Source organism: Malus domestica, chromosome 16 (genome assembly GCF_042453785.1).
Source record: "Malus domestica chromosome 16, GDT2T_hap1".
Classification (NCBI taxonomy): Eukaryota; Viridiplantae; Streptophyta; class Magnoliopsida; order Rosales; family Rosaceae; genus Malus; species Malus domestica.
The window spans coordinates 193380-210228 of NC_091676.1; the positions used below are offsets into that span (position 1 = coordinate 193380).

Sequence of the window (16849 nt, forward strand, 5' to 3'; positions counted from 1 at the left end):
TTGAGAATTTTTACAAGAGTCATTATAAGTGAAAATTCGAGTCTTTCTTGTCCCATCATATGTTTCCTAAAATTAATTTTAGGACATTCTTAACATTTTCGACACAAAAAAATATATTCGGAGCTGGGGGCGCTCTATTAGTTTATATTTTATTTTTTAGCTTTAAAATCAATAAAATGTAGTTTCAGAACCTAAAAGATGGTAGAATCACAATCAAAAGTCTTGCAACATTTTCCTTAACTTCCATGAAAAATATTTTCTAAAACTAAAAATTTCAATTCTTTTCACAAAAATTGTGAGTTATAACCCACGTTTTCCAATCTATTTGGGAGTTTTTACAAGAATCATTATATATTCAGGTGGGGGCGCTCTATTAAATTATATTTATTTTTCTATTTTTTTACTTTAAGAATCAATAAAAAATAGTTTCGGACCCTAATATATGGTAGAATCACATTTAGAAGTGTTGCAATATTTTCCTTAACTTCGACGCAAAATATTTCCTAAAACTAAAATTTTCAATTTTTTCGCAAAAAGTGTGAGTTATAACCCATGTTTTTTAATCAATTTGGAAATTTTTACAAGAATCATTGTAAGCGAAAATTCGAGTCCTTCTCATTGCATCATATGTACTTAAAATTAATTTGAATATTCAAAAGTCTTGCAACATTTCCCTTAACTTCCACACAAAATATTTTCTAAAACTAAAAATCTCAATTTTTTTTATCTTTTCACAAAAGCTATGAGTTATAACCCGCATTTTCTAATTGATTTTGAGAATTTGTATAAGAATCATTATAAGCCAAAATTCGAATCATTCTCGTTGCACCACATGTACACCCGTTATCGATGAATCCATCATGATGTAGCACAACCAGAAATGTAAAACCTTTCTCTACCCAATCCTCAACCTCGAGCCCCATACCTTAACGTAAAAATGATACATTCTAAAGCTGCACATATATCCCCGTATTATTCTCTCTCATCATGTGTTTGCCATTCATTATTTTTCGGACAAGGATGAAAGATTTCAGCCAACTTCTTTTAAAAGAGACGAAATGAAAATCAAATCATTTAAACATACTCAAGATTGCGAATCACCAAATTCAATACGTAAGAGCCTCAAGTCCTGTGTACCAACTCTATTACATACGCCTACGTCTACCTCATCATCCATTTCTATATGGACATTCCCGGTGTCAACCACGACCCTGCAGGATGATGCTAGGTCATCATCCTCCCCACTACAAAGATAACACTTCTCGTATAGACCCTCCTTTGGAGCCAGATTTAACAAACCAGACTTTGGAACTGACAACTTGTGTTTGCTGCCAGTAAATCCTTCCTGGTCCTTTGCAGCACCCATTATCAGACGATGCTGCCGACCCAACAGTTGTGAGACATACTTCATATCTCCCACAGCAAGGGCACGGCGAACGCGAGTAGAGGAGACTTGTCCTCTGTCTTTCAAATCACTCGACTGTATATTTATGGAATATTCGTTCTTGTCCATAACAGAATTTATGATATATGCCTCAATGCCATACTCTTCACACAACCTCACCAGCTCTGTCGCATCACCTGCAGCTTTGTATCCAAATCGGTAGTTTTCACCTGCCACGATCAGTCATTGTAAATTCCATTTCAAACTTCAAAATATATGATCAAGGGTGTGTTTTTGACTCATACCAAGAAACATAATGGATTTCGTTAAATTAACTTACCTGTGACAACCCCACGCACTCCAAGCTCCTTCACTAATTTCTCAACAAATTGCCTTGGTGTTAGACATCGAACACTTGAAAATTCAATCTGAAACTCTGCAGGTGCCATGTCACCACAGTACGGGGCCCAAGAGGAAAGAACCCGTTTGCGATCACATTTCGCAACTATGGGAGCTCTGTTCAATTGGTTTTTTTACAAGAATATAATTAGGTTCATTTAACAAAGCTGAAGATGAATTTCTATTTGAAACTATAATCACCCGAACAAGGAAATTGAGTTCCAATGTGCAGCTCATATCACAACAACAAATGACAATACCTTGGTTCCCAACCCAGTACTTCAGCCATTCCAACAAATGACAAAAGGAATGGAGGTCCAACTTTGGATGCTTGAATCGCAAGTTCTCGATGACCAATGTGAAGGGCATCGAATTTTCCCAGTGCGACTATTCCTCCTGGGAATGACAACAAAAGAGAACAAAGTTGTGTGTATCTTAAGATTAATACAGACAGTGCACCAAAGAAGTTAATATATAAAGAACAAACGGAAGGCCTTGTGCATGAGGATACCAGGTGATATGCAGCAAACAACCAAAAGTACAGGTTCAGAACCTGTGAGGGAAGACCCAATAAAGGAAGTTGGAAGTTTTCTTAATCCATAAACTATAAACTATACGTGTTCAAGGTCAGTATAGGAAATTTGCTTTTCCAATTTTGTGGACAGTTTCTTTCCCCTAGTTTGCTCAGAAGTTGTTTAATTGACTTGAGACTTGGTTGTCTTAGAAGGTTTGTTCTCCTCTTGAAAATCAGTATCTCTAAAGCTACGTCACCAGATACACTAAAAGACCAGTCACAGTGTAGAAGAATCGCAAATGCAATATACCGCATTGGTACCTGAAGAAGCAGCTAAAAGGAATTCTGGCACATAAGATGCTAACAAAATTCTTATGGATATTGAAGTAGTATATTATTGCGTACAAATGCCAAAGTAAGGAACAAGCTTGTACATATAATGTGATAAGAAAATGTTGGTGAGAAAGCGTAAAAGGGACAGTAGAGGTGGGATAAAACCTGCGACAGAGGACAATCCTTCGGGGGGAAGCTCGCGTTCACCTTCTCGTTGGCTAAAGTAATCAACATTGAAACCATCATAAGAAAAATTGAATCAATTCACTCATGTTAATTCCTGCATTGTAATTCTAAACCAAAATGAATGATAACAATACAAGATTTTAACATAGGATGAAGTTGTGGCAGGAAAACGATAAGGCAATCAAATGGAAAATAAAGGAATAAGACAAATTCAATCACAAGTAAAATGAAATCTGAATTGCATAATTGAATGGATTTATAACTGAACCCAAAGGAGAAATAAAACAAACGGGAAAGGGGAGGGAAAAGTAGCTGAGGAGAGTACCTAAAACAATGGGAGAGGGCGGTAATGTTGGAGGAAGACAACTTAGAACAAGCAAGGATGGAGGGAAAAGGAATCCCCCTTGTGTGAGTCTGTGTGTGAGAGTGAGAGACGGCAGACGACAAGGATAGGGGTTTGAGAGGTGGAGGGCAGGGGCAGCAGCGGAGGTGGGCGATTCTGGTGTTGTAAGACCCTAATCCCAAGACAAACACAAAGCCAAAGCCCAAGCCTAGCTGCGGGTGGTGGAGGTTGACGTGGAGCCGGTTGATGTCCGAGCCTCGAAGTCGCAGATGGGTGGAAAGACGAGAGCAGCCACCACCACCACCCAACATTATTTGCGGACGCAGTCTCACAACTCAACCCACACACAAAACAAAGCCTCCTCTGTCTTCGATACTTGTGTTGGGCTTTCCGGATTCAGATCGTCTCCGGATCTGTATCTCAGGATCCTGCGGACCAAGTCATCTTGGCCGTTTGATTAAAATCCTGCGGTCAGGTTCTAATTGAATTCATTTCCACTCCTCTTCTGAATTCGCTGGTTAATTTTCTTGGGACGAAAACGTGGCGTTTGTTGGTAAGGAAGTAGAGCAAGACGCAAGGAAGGCTGCTTATGGGAGATTGGGGACTGCGTGTTGCATGCGTGAGGGACGTTTCGAAGCAAAATACGTTGACAACTCCCACAAATGCAAAGGATTGAAAGCGTTGGCAATGGAGTTCCTCCACAAACACACGGACAAGTCCAAGGATGTCACTCTCAGTCGTTTGGACGTCCATAAGTCATCAACTTGGCCACGCTCAAAGTCCAGCTTTCGTTTCGCTTTTGCGCTCAAGTCCAGCTTTCGTTTCGCTTTTGCTCGGCATGCTGCCGCCGTTGATGAAGGTTTATTAACCAGCATGCCTGATGCATGCCGAAGCTAGGGAGCTAGCTAGGCTACTTGATTTTTATTTCATTCCACATTTATTTGCTTAGTGCCAATGTGTCATACAATGCCATCAAATAGAGCAATTGTCAAGCATTCCAATTTTGGAGCTTACTTTGTCGGCCTGTACGTTGTCATCAAAATTTTGGACTATTTCTTTGGTTTAGCAGCCAGCCATGGCCTCTCCTTCCCTGCTCTTTTCGGGAGGAGACTTTCCTACACCCTGGAATGCTACTGTGATATTCAAACCAATGATACAATGTAATGCGTTGAATTCATTCATTCGTTCGTTCGTTAATGTAGAGAATCGAACTTGCACCATAAATAAGAAAACATATACACACTTGTAACATGCATATTGGAGTAACTAGCAGCTCAGCCAGCCCTACAAATTAACTAAGCACCAAATCCCTTGCAACAGCAAAACCTATGTCACAGTTTTTATGCAGCAACCCATTCCTCGCCGATAAAAAAGAAGGGGGTTTACCATAAACAACACAGCTAACCCAACACCAACAGAATAATTCTATTACTTAATTAATCCTTGAGCTGTTCCGCCTTCCCCACCACTTCTTTTTCACCCTGTCAGCACTGCCTCCCTCTTCATTTCCAATCTTATGCAAAATCACCTTTGTCTCCCTTAGTCTTGTCCCATAATCCTTCTTCCAAGCCTCAAACATCTGCTTCAACCTTCTTAGCTCTCGGTCTGGATTCAGACTCGCTTCCACTTGACCAGACTTTACCTCCACCAAGAACTTGGCATCATCGCCAAAAACTTGACTCCTCTGATCAAACTCTTCAGTTAACCGACTTATGACGCTCAAACCTGCACTCATTGGTCTCACCCCATTGCTATCTTGGCCTCTATGGTTACTTCCTGTATCCCAACCGTACTCACGGTCATCACTTGCATTCACTGATGCATCAGAATTTCTCTCGGAATCATCAATGGCTAAGCTCTTCTTTGCAATTGAGAGGCTGGATTGTAGGGATCTCATTTGTTTCTGCCACACTTCTTCCATGGATTTCATTTTCAACTCATATTCCGACCAGCGGCTCTCATACTGTTGGAGACGTTGGTGGAGGATGTCATTCTCCTCTTCCTTCTCTCGCAGGGCAGCTTCAGCCTTAAGAACGCGGCGCTGTAATTCAGCAAGGAAAGATGCCTTTACCAGCACATCATCTGACTCGTTAGCCTGTTTGAGATTCTAACAGTTAATTATTCCCATAAACAAATGGTGATAGTACGAATTGGTGATAGTGCTTGCACAAACAACACAAATTCTCAAACAACATTTATGGCACTCACACCACACAGCAGTAAGTGAACCTGATGAAAGCTATTATGAGGCTCAATTTATACATGGAAGTATTGCATCACCGGACAAAGTGCAAACAAAATCCATATAAGATGGGCAAAACCAAAAATTTGAAAGATACAAACATTATAATGTAGGTGCAAAGGCCATAATGAGGTAATGAGACTCTAAAATAGACAGAAGTGTGTAGGACTACCTTCGTGCTTCCGGGCTTCAACAATCCTATACTTCCTGAGCATCTTCTGACCAACCAGCCACGAAGAACTGCAAAGATAGCTTAAACTTAGACAAAATTATCAAATATATAGATGTTGAGTAGTATGGACTGCTTAACCTTTAACATGTTGACAAAGTCTGCACAAGTTCAACAGGATTGAGGAACCAAGCTATTGTACCTGATTGTACCACGATTGATGCATCATAAATGTTGTTGAATTTCTTCCTTGCAAACCTGCTTTTCACCTGCTTTTGTATGACAACAGCAGCTCTATGCCTCTCTAGTAATATTGAGTACTCCTTCCTGGTTTTCTGTCCCCTGATAACTGCATTAAGTAAATTACAATAAATACCCAAATGCTTCTTAACAAAATTTGATATAGTTCACCAAAATAAACAATGAGCAGGTTAATACATGACTGCAGAGTGGTGATTCCTCTCCTCAGCTCCTTGAGGTAACACCGAGCTTGGTGTCCTCTAAAGCAGCTTTGAACACGTAAAATACCATGGAGCGTACGGTTTCTGGTGTCCTCAAGCACCCCAATCTGCACCAAATTTCCACCACTTTGATCTCAGTAAAGATTAACATGTATGAAAGATGTTCCCAACAGCTGACACAACCAATGATTTTAGTCAGGTTTTTAGATTGGTCAAATCTTGTATATAGATTTAAACACATCAAAATGTCTAAAAGTGGACAACATTCAAATATATGCATTAAAAGTGTTGGAACCTAGGCATGATGAAAGCATAGCCATACAATAGTCTTATCTCTACCCAGATGCACTAGTTTCCGTCCAAAACAGGTAGCATATTCATTTTCCTTTCCTCAAACGCAGTACATCAATTTACCTGTCCAGTTCGGAAAAATAACTTTGTATAGCCCACTTGATACATCTCTGGTAATATGTTGAACTGATGAAGAATAGCAACTGAAACACTAAGTGGATCCTGAGATGCAACATTCTCCAGCAGAAGAAAACCATATCTGATGCAAGGTTCAACAATGACAAAGCAAACAAAAATGATAAGATACTCGAGACAGGTATAAGGTATTTGAAAGACGAAACAGAAGTAAAGATATATTGTGTTGCCTTCTTGCAAACTTCTGGTGTGACATTCTGGTAGGAAAGCCAGATCTTGATATTCGAACCACTTCTAGAACTCCACAACATCTCAGCTGCTGCAGTACAAGTCCTTGCTCATAGAGTCCAGGGGATTGAAGATTGTTGGGCTTGATACAACGTATGAAATGTGGAGTGGTGTTTTCTAGACGTTTCATCAATAGGAACAATTGACTCTAAATACCAACACAAATAAGTTAATTGAAAGAAAACAGTTAGCAGATAGTTACTTCTGTATCTTATCACGATTATAATCTTCGTTAAATTCAAAGTCATGTTCTTAAAAACAGGAAAGCAGCATACCTTAAATTTTGTTGCAACACTCAGCTTCTGGGAGTCTACTCCACCACCTACTTTAAGCATACTAGATGCAAATATCTGAGGAAGGTGGCATGAGCATGAGGAAAGAAGCTGAATAGAATCTAAATGCAGCAAGTCCCTGTTCTTTTCCAAAAATCCTGTTGTGTCATATGAAACCTGAGTGGAGGAGCAAGTCGAACAATCAACAGTCAGGCCAGTAAGAAAAAGTTAAAATAGAAAGCTTTTACTTTATTATTTTTTCAGTACTATGAGATAATGCATAGAAGAATTGTTAGCACCCGAGCCTTGATTTAGAGTTAAAGGGGTGGGTTGGGCTTGGAAATGTACACTGACATTTTCTTTATACCAGTTGTGCTTTAATATAATCAGGATAAATTATGAAGAAAATAGATTAAAATATTATTGCACTCTAGCAATTAATGAGAATATAAAACAACGAAAATCAATTAATCAAAAGGAGTACCTCTCCTGCATAATGACTGACAGCAAACAATTTGCCTCGTTCTCCTTTGAAACAAGAATTGGAGCTCAGATGTTGCTTGAGCTTGTTGGCAAAGGTCAAATCAGTACCATTTGGGAAGGTGGACTCCTCATCTAACAGAGACAGTAATCCCAACGGTCTCTGCATTTATGTCACAAGAAGTTCAGGGACACACATACTGTAAATTTAGTTCTCATATACTAATTGGAACAAGGGTCCCAAGCATCACTAACTTTATTGGTTATCATCATTAAACAAGGGACAACTGTAAACGGAAGGAAAGGGAAAAGGCTCAGTACCTTTTCGAAAAGACCAAGACAATCTTGGTTGTCTTCAAATTCAACTTTTGTCCAATCAATTCCGTCTTGGATATATTCCTGACAGGAATAGATAATAGTAGTCAATAAATTAAGCATGTGTTCTGCTCTAATTAACTCTTCATGAGATTAATTCCGTCCAAGCACAAATGTACCAATAAATTAGGAATCATTTAAGAATTTGGTTCACACAGGGCAAGCATGATGTACTTATCATTGGTTTAATAACGTTTCTTGGTTCCTTCACCTCCCTATATCTTGTTTGCTTTAAATTATTACTTGACGAACTAAAGTGGTAAATATAATTATGATGGCATGGTTGCTTTTAAATAGGCACTGGCACTGCGAATTATGGTTTTCTAGTCTAATGAAATTCTGTGGAAGCAATAAATATCTGATTATAACTCGATGAAACCCTGTGGAACAGAGGAAGCAAAGAATAAACAAGTCTTTATTAAATTCACAGTTAGAATGATAAGAAGAATGGGAAACTTACATCCTGCTCTAACTTGAATAAGTGACGATTGAAGTGTTGTTGCAATCTCTCATTTGCATAATTAATGCAGAACTGTTCAAAACTATTTCTCTACGGGGAAAAAAAAAGAACAAATGTTCAGTTAAAAAAATATAATAAACAAACAGATCCAATTAAAGCATAAAGAAAACATACATCAAATGATTCAAAACCATAGATATCAAGAATGCTGATAGATCTGCCAGTACGCCGTTTTCCTACTGCAAGTGATTTGTTAATTTGTTCAACCAACCACTCAAACAAACATGCATAAATTGACTTTGACAAAGCATCTCTTGTGTCGATGGCCTGAAAAATGCAAAGACAGGATTTAAAGGGAGGACACGAAAAATTATATCAGTATGCTTGGTATGGTTTAGTCAACAATGAATGAAACCTGCCCGGTCGTTATGGAACCAAACACTAATCATCTGAATTCTTTTGTACAAGTGATCTGAGAGAGTCATTTTTCTTCCAAAAGTTTGCCTGAGCAGGTTGGAACATAATTTTAAAAAGAACTTGACAAGTCGATAACTATTGACGATAATATTAGCTCGGGATCTTTTTTATTTTCAGGGATCTGGTCCATGATCCAATTGGAAAATTAAATTACAATAGGTCAATCACAATAAATGTCATTTGAAGGACATATATAGAGGAATGTCGTGATATAAGTTCTTCCTACTTCAGGGCTTGACTCTCCAATCCTATGTTGTATGTATGATTTATGCAACCTACAAGACAAGTATTAACTCTCTTTGAAAGATTTCTTACCTGTGATAGCGTTAGCTTCTGGACGATACTGTCATTACCAACTCTCATTTTTCGAGTCGATAAAGCAAGCTTAAGTTCATCCACACCACATCCAATCAATTTTGCGACATTGAACAGACCTGAAAATGAAACTTGAATCATTATTGACTTCATGAAACTCATTGAACCAATGAAAACCAAGACAAAATAAACTAGAGTCAGAAAAAAATACATCACAACCACAGCCATATTTATCTCCCACACCTCTCAAATACTTTTCTCATTACAAAAAATAAAAATAAAAATAAAAAAAATAAAAATTTCCCCTCTTTCAAAAGGAATCACTAGAATACAACAAATCACAAAACTTCAAGGTAATCTGCACTCGAAAATCCTTTAAAATGTATGATAGGGATATTGAAGCCATATATCAATGCTTCATGATAAGACCACAAGTATTACACTTAGCTAAGCCATATATTTTCTTTCATTCTATCCTCTCGAAGATTGTTACCTTCATCTTCTACAGGTTCAACATGATTTTCGTTATCAATCACACTAAATGAGATGTTTCCCAGCCACAAAACTGCAGCAAGCATTGCAAATACACTTTGTTGGTCTTCTTCATTTATATGGACAACATCTAGAGCTTCCTGAAAATGGTAAGATCCATAGTGAGTTCACGTGCACACGATATTTCATAATGGTGAAATGACGATATAGATGCCTAGACTACAGATAGGTGTTTGTTGCATAAAATAGGAAAAAGTACCTTCACCACACTGAATTCTTCAGCATCATTAACCCCAGTAATGGAATAACAATTGCTTTGCTTCAGATATTGATACTCATCTGCACTCTTCAAGTTCAGCATCTCTGTGACAGACAACCAAAGAAACAATATATTGAATCACACAAAAGTAAAACATACGTAGACACCAATTAGAATTATGAGTTTGTGGGTTGAGGGGTCTTTGTGATTCTCATTTATATACAAAGCACGCATGAGAGTCATCAGCCATAAGTTTTTAGCTGAAGCTATAAGAAGAAGACTTGCCTCTAATATAATATATTATACTGTATCTTGTATAATGTTAAGTGATATACGAAGAAAATAGAAAAGGTAATCAGAATTATTAACCTCTAAGAGCAGGTGGAGCTCCAGCACAAAGCTGATAAAATATATGATAGGACCTTTCTCCTTCAGTGCATTGGACCACTCTAGACTGTTAAAAGTTTCAATTAGACAATGCACTTGTATGAAAAACTGAACAAGCTACAAACAAGGATCAGAGGAAGGAATGATTACCTTTTCAAGCAAAACTGTGTCATACAGCGGAAACAGACACAATAAAGAGTCAGCCTAGATATGGTTTTAAAAAAGAAACATATACACAAATAGAATTCACTCCGGAACCTTAGCAGAATGACTGAACTTACAAGTTTGAATATTGGCACCAGAAATTTTTCCAGTTTCACTGAAGTGGATTTCAATCAATTTTCCCTGCAACATTTTTGCTGAGAGTTATCAGTATTGCTATGTGAAGGGTAATTAAATATACACCAAATATCTGTCTTCCCGCCTTTCCATCCTTGTCCCTTCTCCCCATCTCTTCTCCTCATCCCCCTCTCCCTGCCTCTCCTCCTCCTCCCACTTCTCTCTCCCAGCTGCACCGGCCATGGCCATGGCATGGAGGTTTTTCCTCTGCACCATGGCCAGACTAGAAATGGGTTCTTTTTTCTTAATTTAATTTCTTTCTATTAATTATTAAAAGTAGAAAGAAATGAAACTAATAGAAAGAGCATTCATGTGAAAAAGTGAGAGCTTACAAAGCGACTTGAGTTGTCATTTCTCAATGTTTTTGCATTACCAAAGGCTTCCAGTATAGGATTAGTTTTCAAAATTTCATGCTCTATTCCACTTCCACCTCCAAGTGCAGCCAGATATTGCATTGCTATCTTTGCAGTTTCAGTTTTTCCTGCTCCACTTTCCCCACTGTATGGACATGAAAAATAGATGTTTGGATGTCAAAGACGCCAATTCTATACATATCATATATGGAGATAAAGAATTCATTAAGGGCACCGCAGTAACATCAGATATCTCAGGTGCTACATCATGAATGTTAAAAATGATATTACTTAAGGGAGTGAGAGTTGATTTCCTAACAAAAGGTTCTTTTATACTCCTTAAGCAAGATGAGGAAAGCTGTATTTTAGACGATTGATGATTCTGTCAACAATAAAAGGCCGTGCTTGAACCATCTGATTCATTAGACAATTTTATTCTTCTTACTGCCTTATCTGTTTGTGTTATTTTGTATGTTTGTTGGAGTGCTTTCATTAATATATGTCTTTTCTTATGATGTCCTTAACTGTGGTGCAGCTAGCATGTAGTTTGGATCAAATTCACTCATTTAAAATACAATGTTAAATGGAACAATTTAATACAGAAATGAAAATGTCACACTTTACTGACCTTATGATTATAGACTGATTTACTTCATCTAAAAGAAAAATAAGAGAAGGTTAGAATCTACCAGTTAATGACACTAAGCAAATGTGTTTTGAACTGCTGAAAATTCCATCATATAAATTGTGAAATAGTAAATCCACCTCGAACCATTTCCCGAATGGCTGTGTCTGCAATGGCATACACATGTGGATTTTCAACAGCTTTACGCTTGTATGCTTCAATGTATTCATTCCCATATAAAGAAACTCTCTTAAAGGGATTGACAGCAACCAACACTGGTCCCGCTTTTGTCTGAAATAGACAAGTATACCCACAAAAGCATTTATTAAAAGAAGGAAAACTCGGAAGTAGATTTCAAAGTAGACAAATACAATACAAACACTTACATAAATCATATCTTGATTGTATCTATATTGAAGATTGTACAACACTGATGGCTCATTTAGGTAACTAAGTTGCATGAGATCATCCACACCATCAAGGATATCTGGATTAGCTGAAACCAAATCTTCAGTTTTTACTGTTACAACCTACACGTGAATAAGAAAACTTTAAATTAACTCAAAAATCAAACTAGTATCACATCGTACTTCCATAGTTTTCAAAAGGTGTCTAACTTTATCGTTAGGGAGTGATATAACAGATTCAGCGCCTGAGGTCGACAATATTCTCCCCAGTTCCCAATTCCCATTTGGCAGTTGGAACCAAGATTGAAGCTTCTGAAACAAAAATTGTAATAAGCTATCAAAATCAACTCAAACCATTATCAAATAATTACAGCTAATTTTTCATAATCCCATGGCCTTATATGCTGTCAACAGATTCACAATAGAATTACATACACTTTCATGGACATACAGAAATAATGAAATATGAATTACAATACAAATGGGATACTAGTTTGTTCTACACCTTCTGGCACACACCATAAATTCCTATATACATACAGACATTCAAATATGCAACTAAAGGACATAGGTATAATAATACAGCACACATGCATTTACATGATTGTGTGTATGCATAGATGCTTATATGAATATCCATAAGAAAGTATATGCAAACTAACAAAAGAAAAAGGGCAAATAAGAACCCTGATTTTGCAGCATATGAGCAAGAAGGTGAAGATTCTTTTTCTTTCCTTCTACCAAGAAGCAAATTTAGCTCGAATTTCAAGTGCATGACTAAATACCTTCTTCACAGCATAAGGATTGGTGTCACCCCACCCACTTTCCCTATGGGATGAAGATATTGAAGGCACAGATGCAGCAACATAATCCAAGTCTTCATCACCCCTTAAGGGCCTGTCTTCGATGGAGATTGTGTTCCTGCCATATGGTGAATCGTCTACCTGTTCCAAGTCGCCAAAAGGCCCGCTACTCCCTTCAACCCCCTCAAAACCACCATTTTCTGGAATACTCGAGGAGATGACATTGCTATTTCCCAATTTCCCATCATCGGATTTTCCAAATCGATCAGAAGCTGGTAGACCTGAGAACCTAAAATCTCCGGGCAATGATTTGATTGACTGGAAGGAAGGTGGGGCCCTGGCTTTCTGCGACATTTCCTCCATATAGTTTCTGCAACCTTCAAGATTGAAAACCAAATAATACTGAGATCAAAAGGCTTACTTTTTCAACAAAGAAAATAAGCATATCGAACTTTAGCAAGGTCCCACGGGATGACTTATCCAACGATCTCAATGGCGGGGACCATAATCCAAGATACAGACTACACTACTTTTCTCTTATCAGCCACCAATCACATGTCTAATGCCAAATGATGTTTGGTACGATCCTCAAAGAATCTCAAACTGATATTGGTACCAAATCTCCAGAAAATTAATCTAAGCAGAGTTTATCTGAAGAACCCTAATACAATCTCATCTTTCAACACTTTGTAAATAAATAACTGAATCTTGGAGCAATGCCTTATAGGAAATAACAGATCTTTTCTTCCATGCACCGTTTGGTTGCTGAGAAATTGAATAAAATAACAGAGTATGGTCGAGTCGCAACAAATCGTCTTGACTTAGTCAACTCAATGAATTCAAGCTTTCAAATTATAACACAAAGAAGCAAAATTTTAACATACAGGAAACTCAGATTACCCTTTTATTTACTTCATTCATCTACTATGAAAGTAACCACCAAATTCAAGTTTAAAACACACAGAATTACTCAAACTCGAACTGATCCACTTACCTCGCCGAAAAAGTGAACCCACTTGGGAATTCGACCGAAACCCTCCGAGCAATCGTCGAATACCCTAAAAATGTGGTCAGAGACTCAGAGCTCAGCCAAAAGTTCAAGGCAAAAAGCCTAATAATTTGAGAGAATGTGAGGAGGAAGATAGATTCCTTTCAGGAAAACCCTAATAATTTGAGGGGGCAAACTGTTGAATGTGAGGCTGACAGTATGTGTTTGGATTGTGAGAAAGTGAGAAGAGAAACGGAGGGAAATGCAAAGGCGTGTGGAGACTGGAGAGGAAGCAGCTTTTTGGCTCGTTTTTCACTGCTCCACATGAATCCCTGATAAAAGAAAATTCGGAATTTTTAAAATTTGAATTTTAAATGGTATTAAAATTTTATTTTTATGGTGTTTAAATTTCGGGGGTTGGCACCAACGGAATTTAAAAACCATGATTTTAACGGTTCGGGCAATTGGAGGTGAATTGACGGTGTTAGCCCTTTCATTTGCTACAATGGCGACGAAATCCAAAACTGAAGATTCCACAAATTGTTTGCCATAGAGGGTTCTTTTTGTTCAAATTAAGGTCTGCAAACGGAGCGCGAATTGCTGTTTAAAAGGAAAGAAAAAAAGAAAAGAAAAAAAAGAAAAGAAAAGTAGAAAGAAAATGTCAATGTCATGGAATGGATGGGATCATTGGTGAGTTGAGGGCAATCTGGCTGTTGGAACGAGTAAAGAGTTTTTATTATTAATGTATTGATTAGCTTCATCTTTAAAGTGTAGATGGATTGTCTGCCATTCCCTTTTCATATCCTCTTCATACCTTTCTGTTTTGTGCGATCACAGTTAAGCTACGTTAATATTTGTTTTTTGTCTTATTATTTTTATAAAAAAAATTAATATAAAATAGAGGTATGATTATACTATTATTTATATCATTATTCAAATAGAGGTATGATTTGTTAATGTGTGTGTGGATTCATCACTATTAGAAAAATAATATAACAATGTGACAAAAGTAATATTTTAAAAAAAAATGTTTGGGTTTTGGGGGTGTGTTTTTCAAGATGTAAATAGTCCCCTTCAAACCAACTAGATTAGTAATCGGATGGGGAATAGGGATTGGAGGGCGAAGAAACAACGAGAGCTTATGTTAACATGAGAGTGAAAACATGTGATTAAGGAACGCCAACACTTATGTAGAGAAACACAAATTTTCTTTCCAAATTTGAAAATGAGAAACAACTAGGTACTCGACAGGCAAACATTACCATTACATTAGATTAAGATTAGAATCATTAAACAGATTCTCACGTTATTGTCCCCCCCCCCCTTCCCCTCTCTCTCTTCGATCTTGACTAGCCACACAATCCACTTTCTTCAAGTCTTTCTTTTCTTTATTTTAAACATTTTACTCAACTAATTAAGATTTCCACTAGAACTATGGTTTAGCAAGGAGGAAAGTATAGGAGGGTTGGAGAATGATGATGCGAGATAGATCATCAGAAAATACGAAAAATCTTATACGTGTTTAAAATAGTTTTAAAAGTGAAAATAACTTAAAATAGCTTCTTTTTTATTATTTCTTGTACATTTTTTATATGTTTCTCTCATTATTATTCCTCCACTCTTTATCCATCATTTCTTTTATGTAATTTCCCTTTATCACTACATTGAAAAGTAAAATTTAAAAACAAACTGGTTCTCATCGAGGTAATCAAATGAGAGTATGAAACGAAAATTACCATAAGGATTGTGTAGGAACTTCAAAGTTAAAAATATAAAATGATAATGTTGGTAGCCAATAATATACATTTGTTTTTTCAAAGCGACCCAACTGCATCCTTAATTCTTCTAAATTAACAGGAATTATACATGTCAAGTGGTCCAGCCACATTTTTGCTGTGGACTTTGATGATGGGAAAATAATGGAGTTAGACGCAGCATATATATATATATATATAGTTTGTGTCAAATATTGGTGGCTCTAATATATTTAATTTCACCTATAAAGTAATTAAAAGAGTAATGAGAATTTGGTTTCATCAAACCTTGGGCTATCTTGGTGAAAACTGTAGTGTAGTTTCTTGTCTTGGTGAAATTTACATATACAGAACTTCACTTGCATTGCCAAGTTAAGATTCAACCCAAAATTATTCGTAAAGCTCCAATGTTTTTTTCTTTGTCAAAAAAAAAAAAATGATCAAATCCAAATTACACTTTATCTTTGCTTTTGATATCATATGATATAGGTTGTAATGAACTTATAATTTACGAAGCACACATAATATATAATGTGCGTGAATATAAAATGTGTAAGTACCTACGTTGTTATATATATATATATGCAATATCAGCTGCTAACTTGAGCTGAAATTAATATGAAAAGATAGAATTTTGGTGCATATCGTAATTAATTAACAAATTTGTTTGTTTAATTCTGCCATAAGAAAAGATGTGAGATGGTTGGATGTTAATACCATCGATCCATCCGATGCATGAACACGTACCAACCAAATACGAATAAGTAGGTTTGGTTTGGGTGTAATGTAAATTGTTCCAATACCCAGCAGCGTATCATTAATTTCATCTGGGAAGGGAAAGGTCGAGTCAAGTGGTAGAAAGAAATGAATGGCTTGCAGGTTCAGGTTACAAATTTGTACAAGAAGCTCCTCTCTAATTAATTAAATTAGGTCATCTAATGAGACGAAGATGATCATGACAAAATATTTCTGGCGTGCATTCCTAATTTGATTCGGTACATACGTATATATACTCACCCGTACGTGGTTACGTCGTAGGTCTAAAAAACACATGCATGCATGCACATTATATATATATATGTGTGTGTGTGTGTGTGTTGTGAAATTGTATTGCAGCTTTTCTCCATTACTACTCATCTAAAATTAAGGAATTACCCTAACCATATTGCCTCTTTCTTAATTTTAATTTAAATATTTATTAGGAGATGGGTCGATCGAGGTGTGCGTGTGCAACAGGAGAGCTGGGTGCAGCTAAAAAGAATTGAAAAGGTTGTTTCCCACTATGTGCGTATATATATGGATCGATCATGGTCCACCC

The 16849-nt window shown here is 37.0% G+C and overlaps 2 protein-coding genes across 4 annotated transcripts; both read right to left on the reverse strand.

Annotated features, from left to right (window-relative positions):
• Positions 1-1059: 1059 nt before the first annotated feature.
• On the reverse strand, positions 1060-4153 carry LOC103403391 (FAD synthetase 2, chloroplastic-like). 3 transcript variants are annotated; one of them, XM_029096420.2, is made up of 6 exons: positions 3142-4153; positions 2796-2848; positions 2295-2336; positions 2044-2179; positions 1725-1900; positions 1060-1614 (listed from the first exon to the last, which is right to left on the reverse strand). In XM_029096420.2, the coding sequence occupies exons 1-6, from the start codon at positions 3468-3470 to the stop codon at positions 1085-1087; spliced, it is 1266 nt and encodes a 421-aa protein (XP_028952253.1). In that variant the 5' UTR covers positions 3471-4153; the 3' UTR covers positions 1060-1084. The 3 variants fall into 3 exon arrangements, with proteins under 3 accessions (XP_028952253.1, XP_008340432.1, XP_028952254.1); XM_008342210.4 differs by lacking the exon at positions 2295-2336; XM_029096421.2 differs by having other exon boundaries at positions 2044-2336; positions 2796-2910; positions 3142-3301.
• Positions 4154-4313: 160 nt separating this feature from the next.
• Positions 4314-14114, reverse strand: LOC103403392 (myosin-1). Its single transcript, XM_008342211.4, has 24 exons — positions 13784-14114; positions 12772-13166; positions 12197-12298; positions 11966-12109; positions 11720-11870; positions 11583-11610; positions 10934-11099; positions 10544-10607; positions 10413-10426; positions 10245-10329; positions 9876-9979; positions 9618-9756; positions 9125-9243; positions 8507-8659; positions 8333-8422; positions 7819-7896; positions 7502-7660; positions 7021-7194; positions 6688-6893; positions 6446-6581; positions 6009-6138; positions 5773-5919; positions 5574-5641; positions 4314-5254 (listed from the first exon to the last, which is right to left on the reverse strand). Exons 2-24 carry the CDS (start codon positions 13150-13152, stop codon positions 4592-4594), a joined length of 3501 nt encoding a protein of 1166 aa, XP_008340433.1. The 5' UTR covers positions 13153-13166; positions 13784-14114; the 3' UTR covers positions 4314-4591.
• Positions 14115-16849: the final 2735 nt, after the last annotated feature.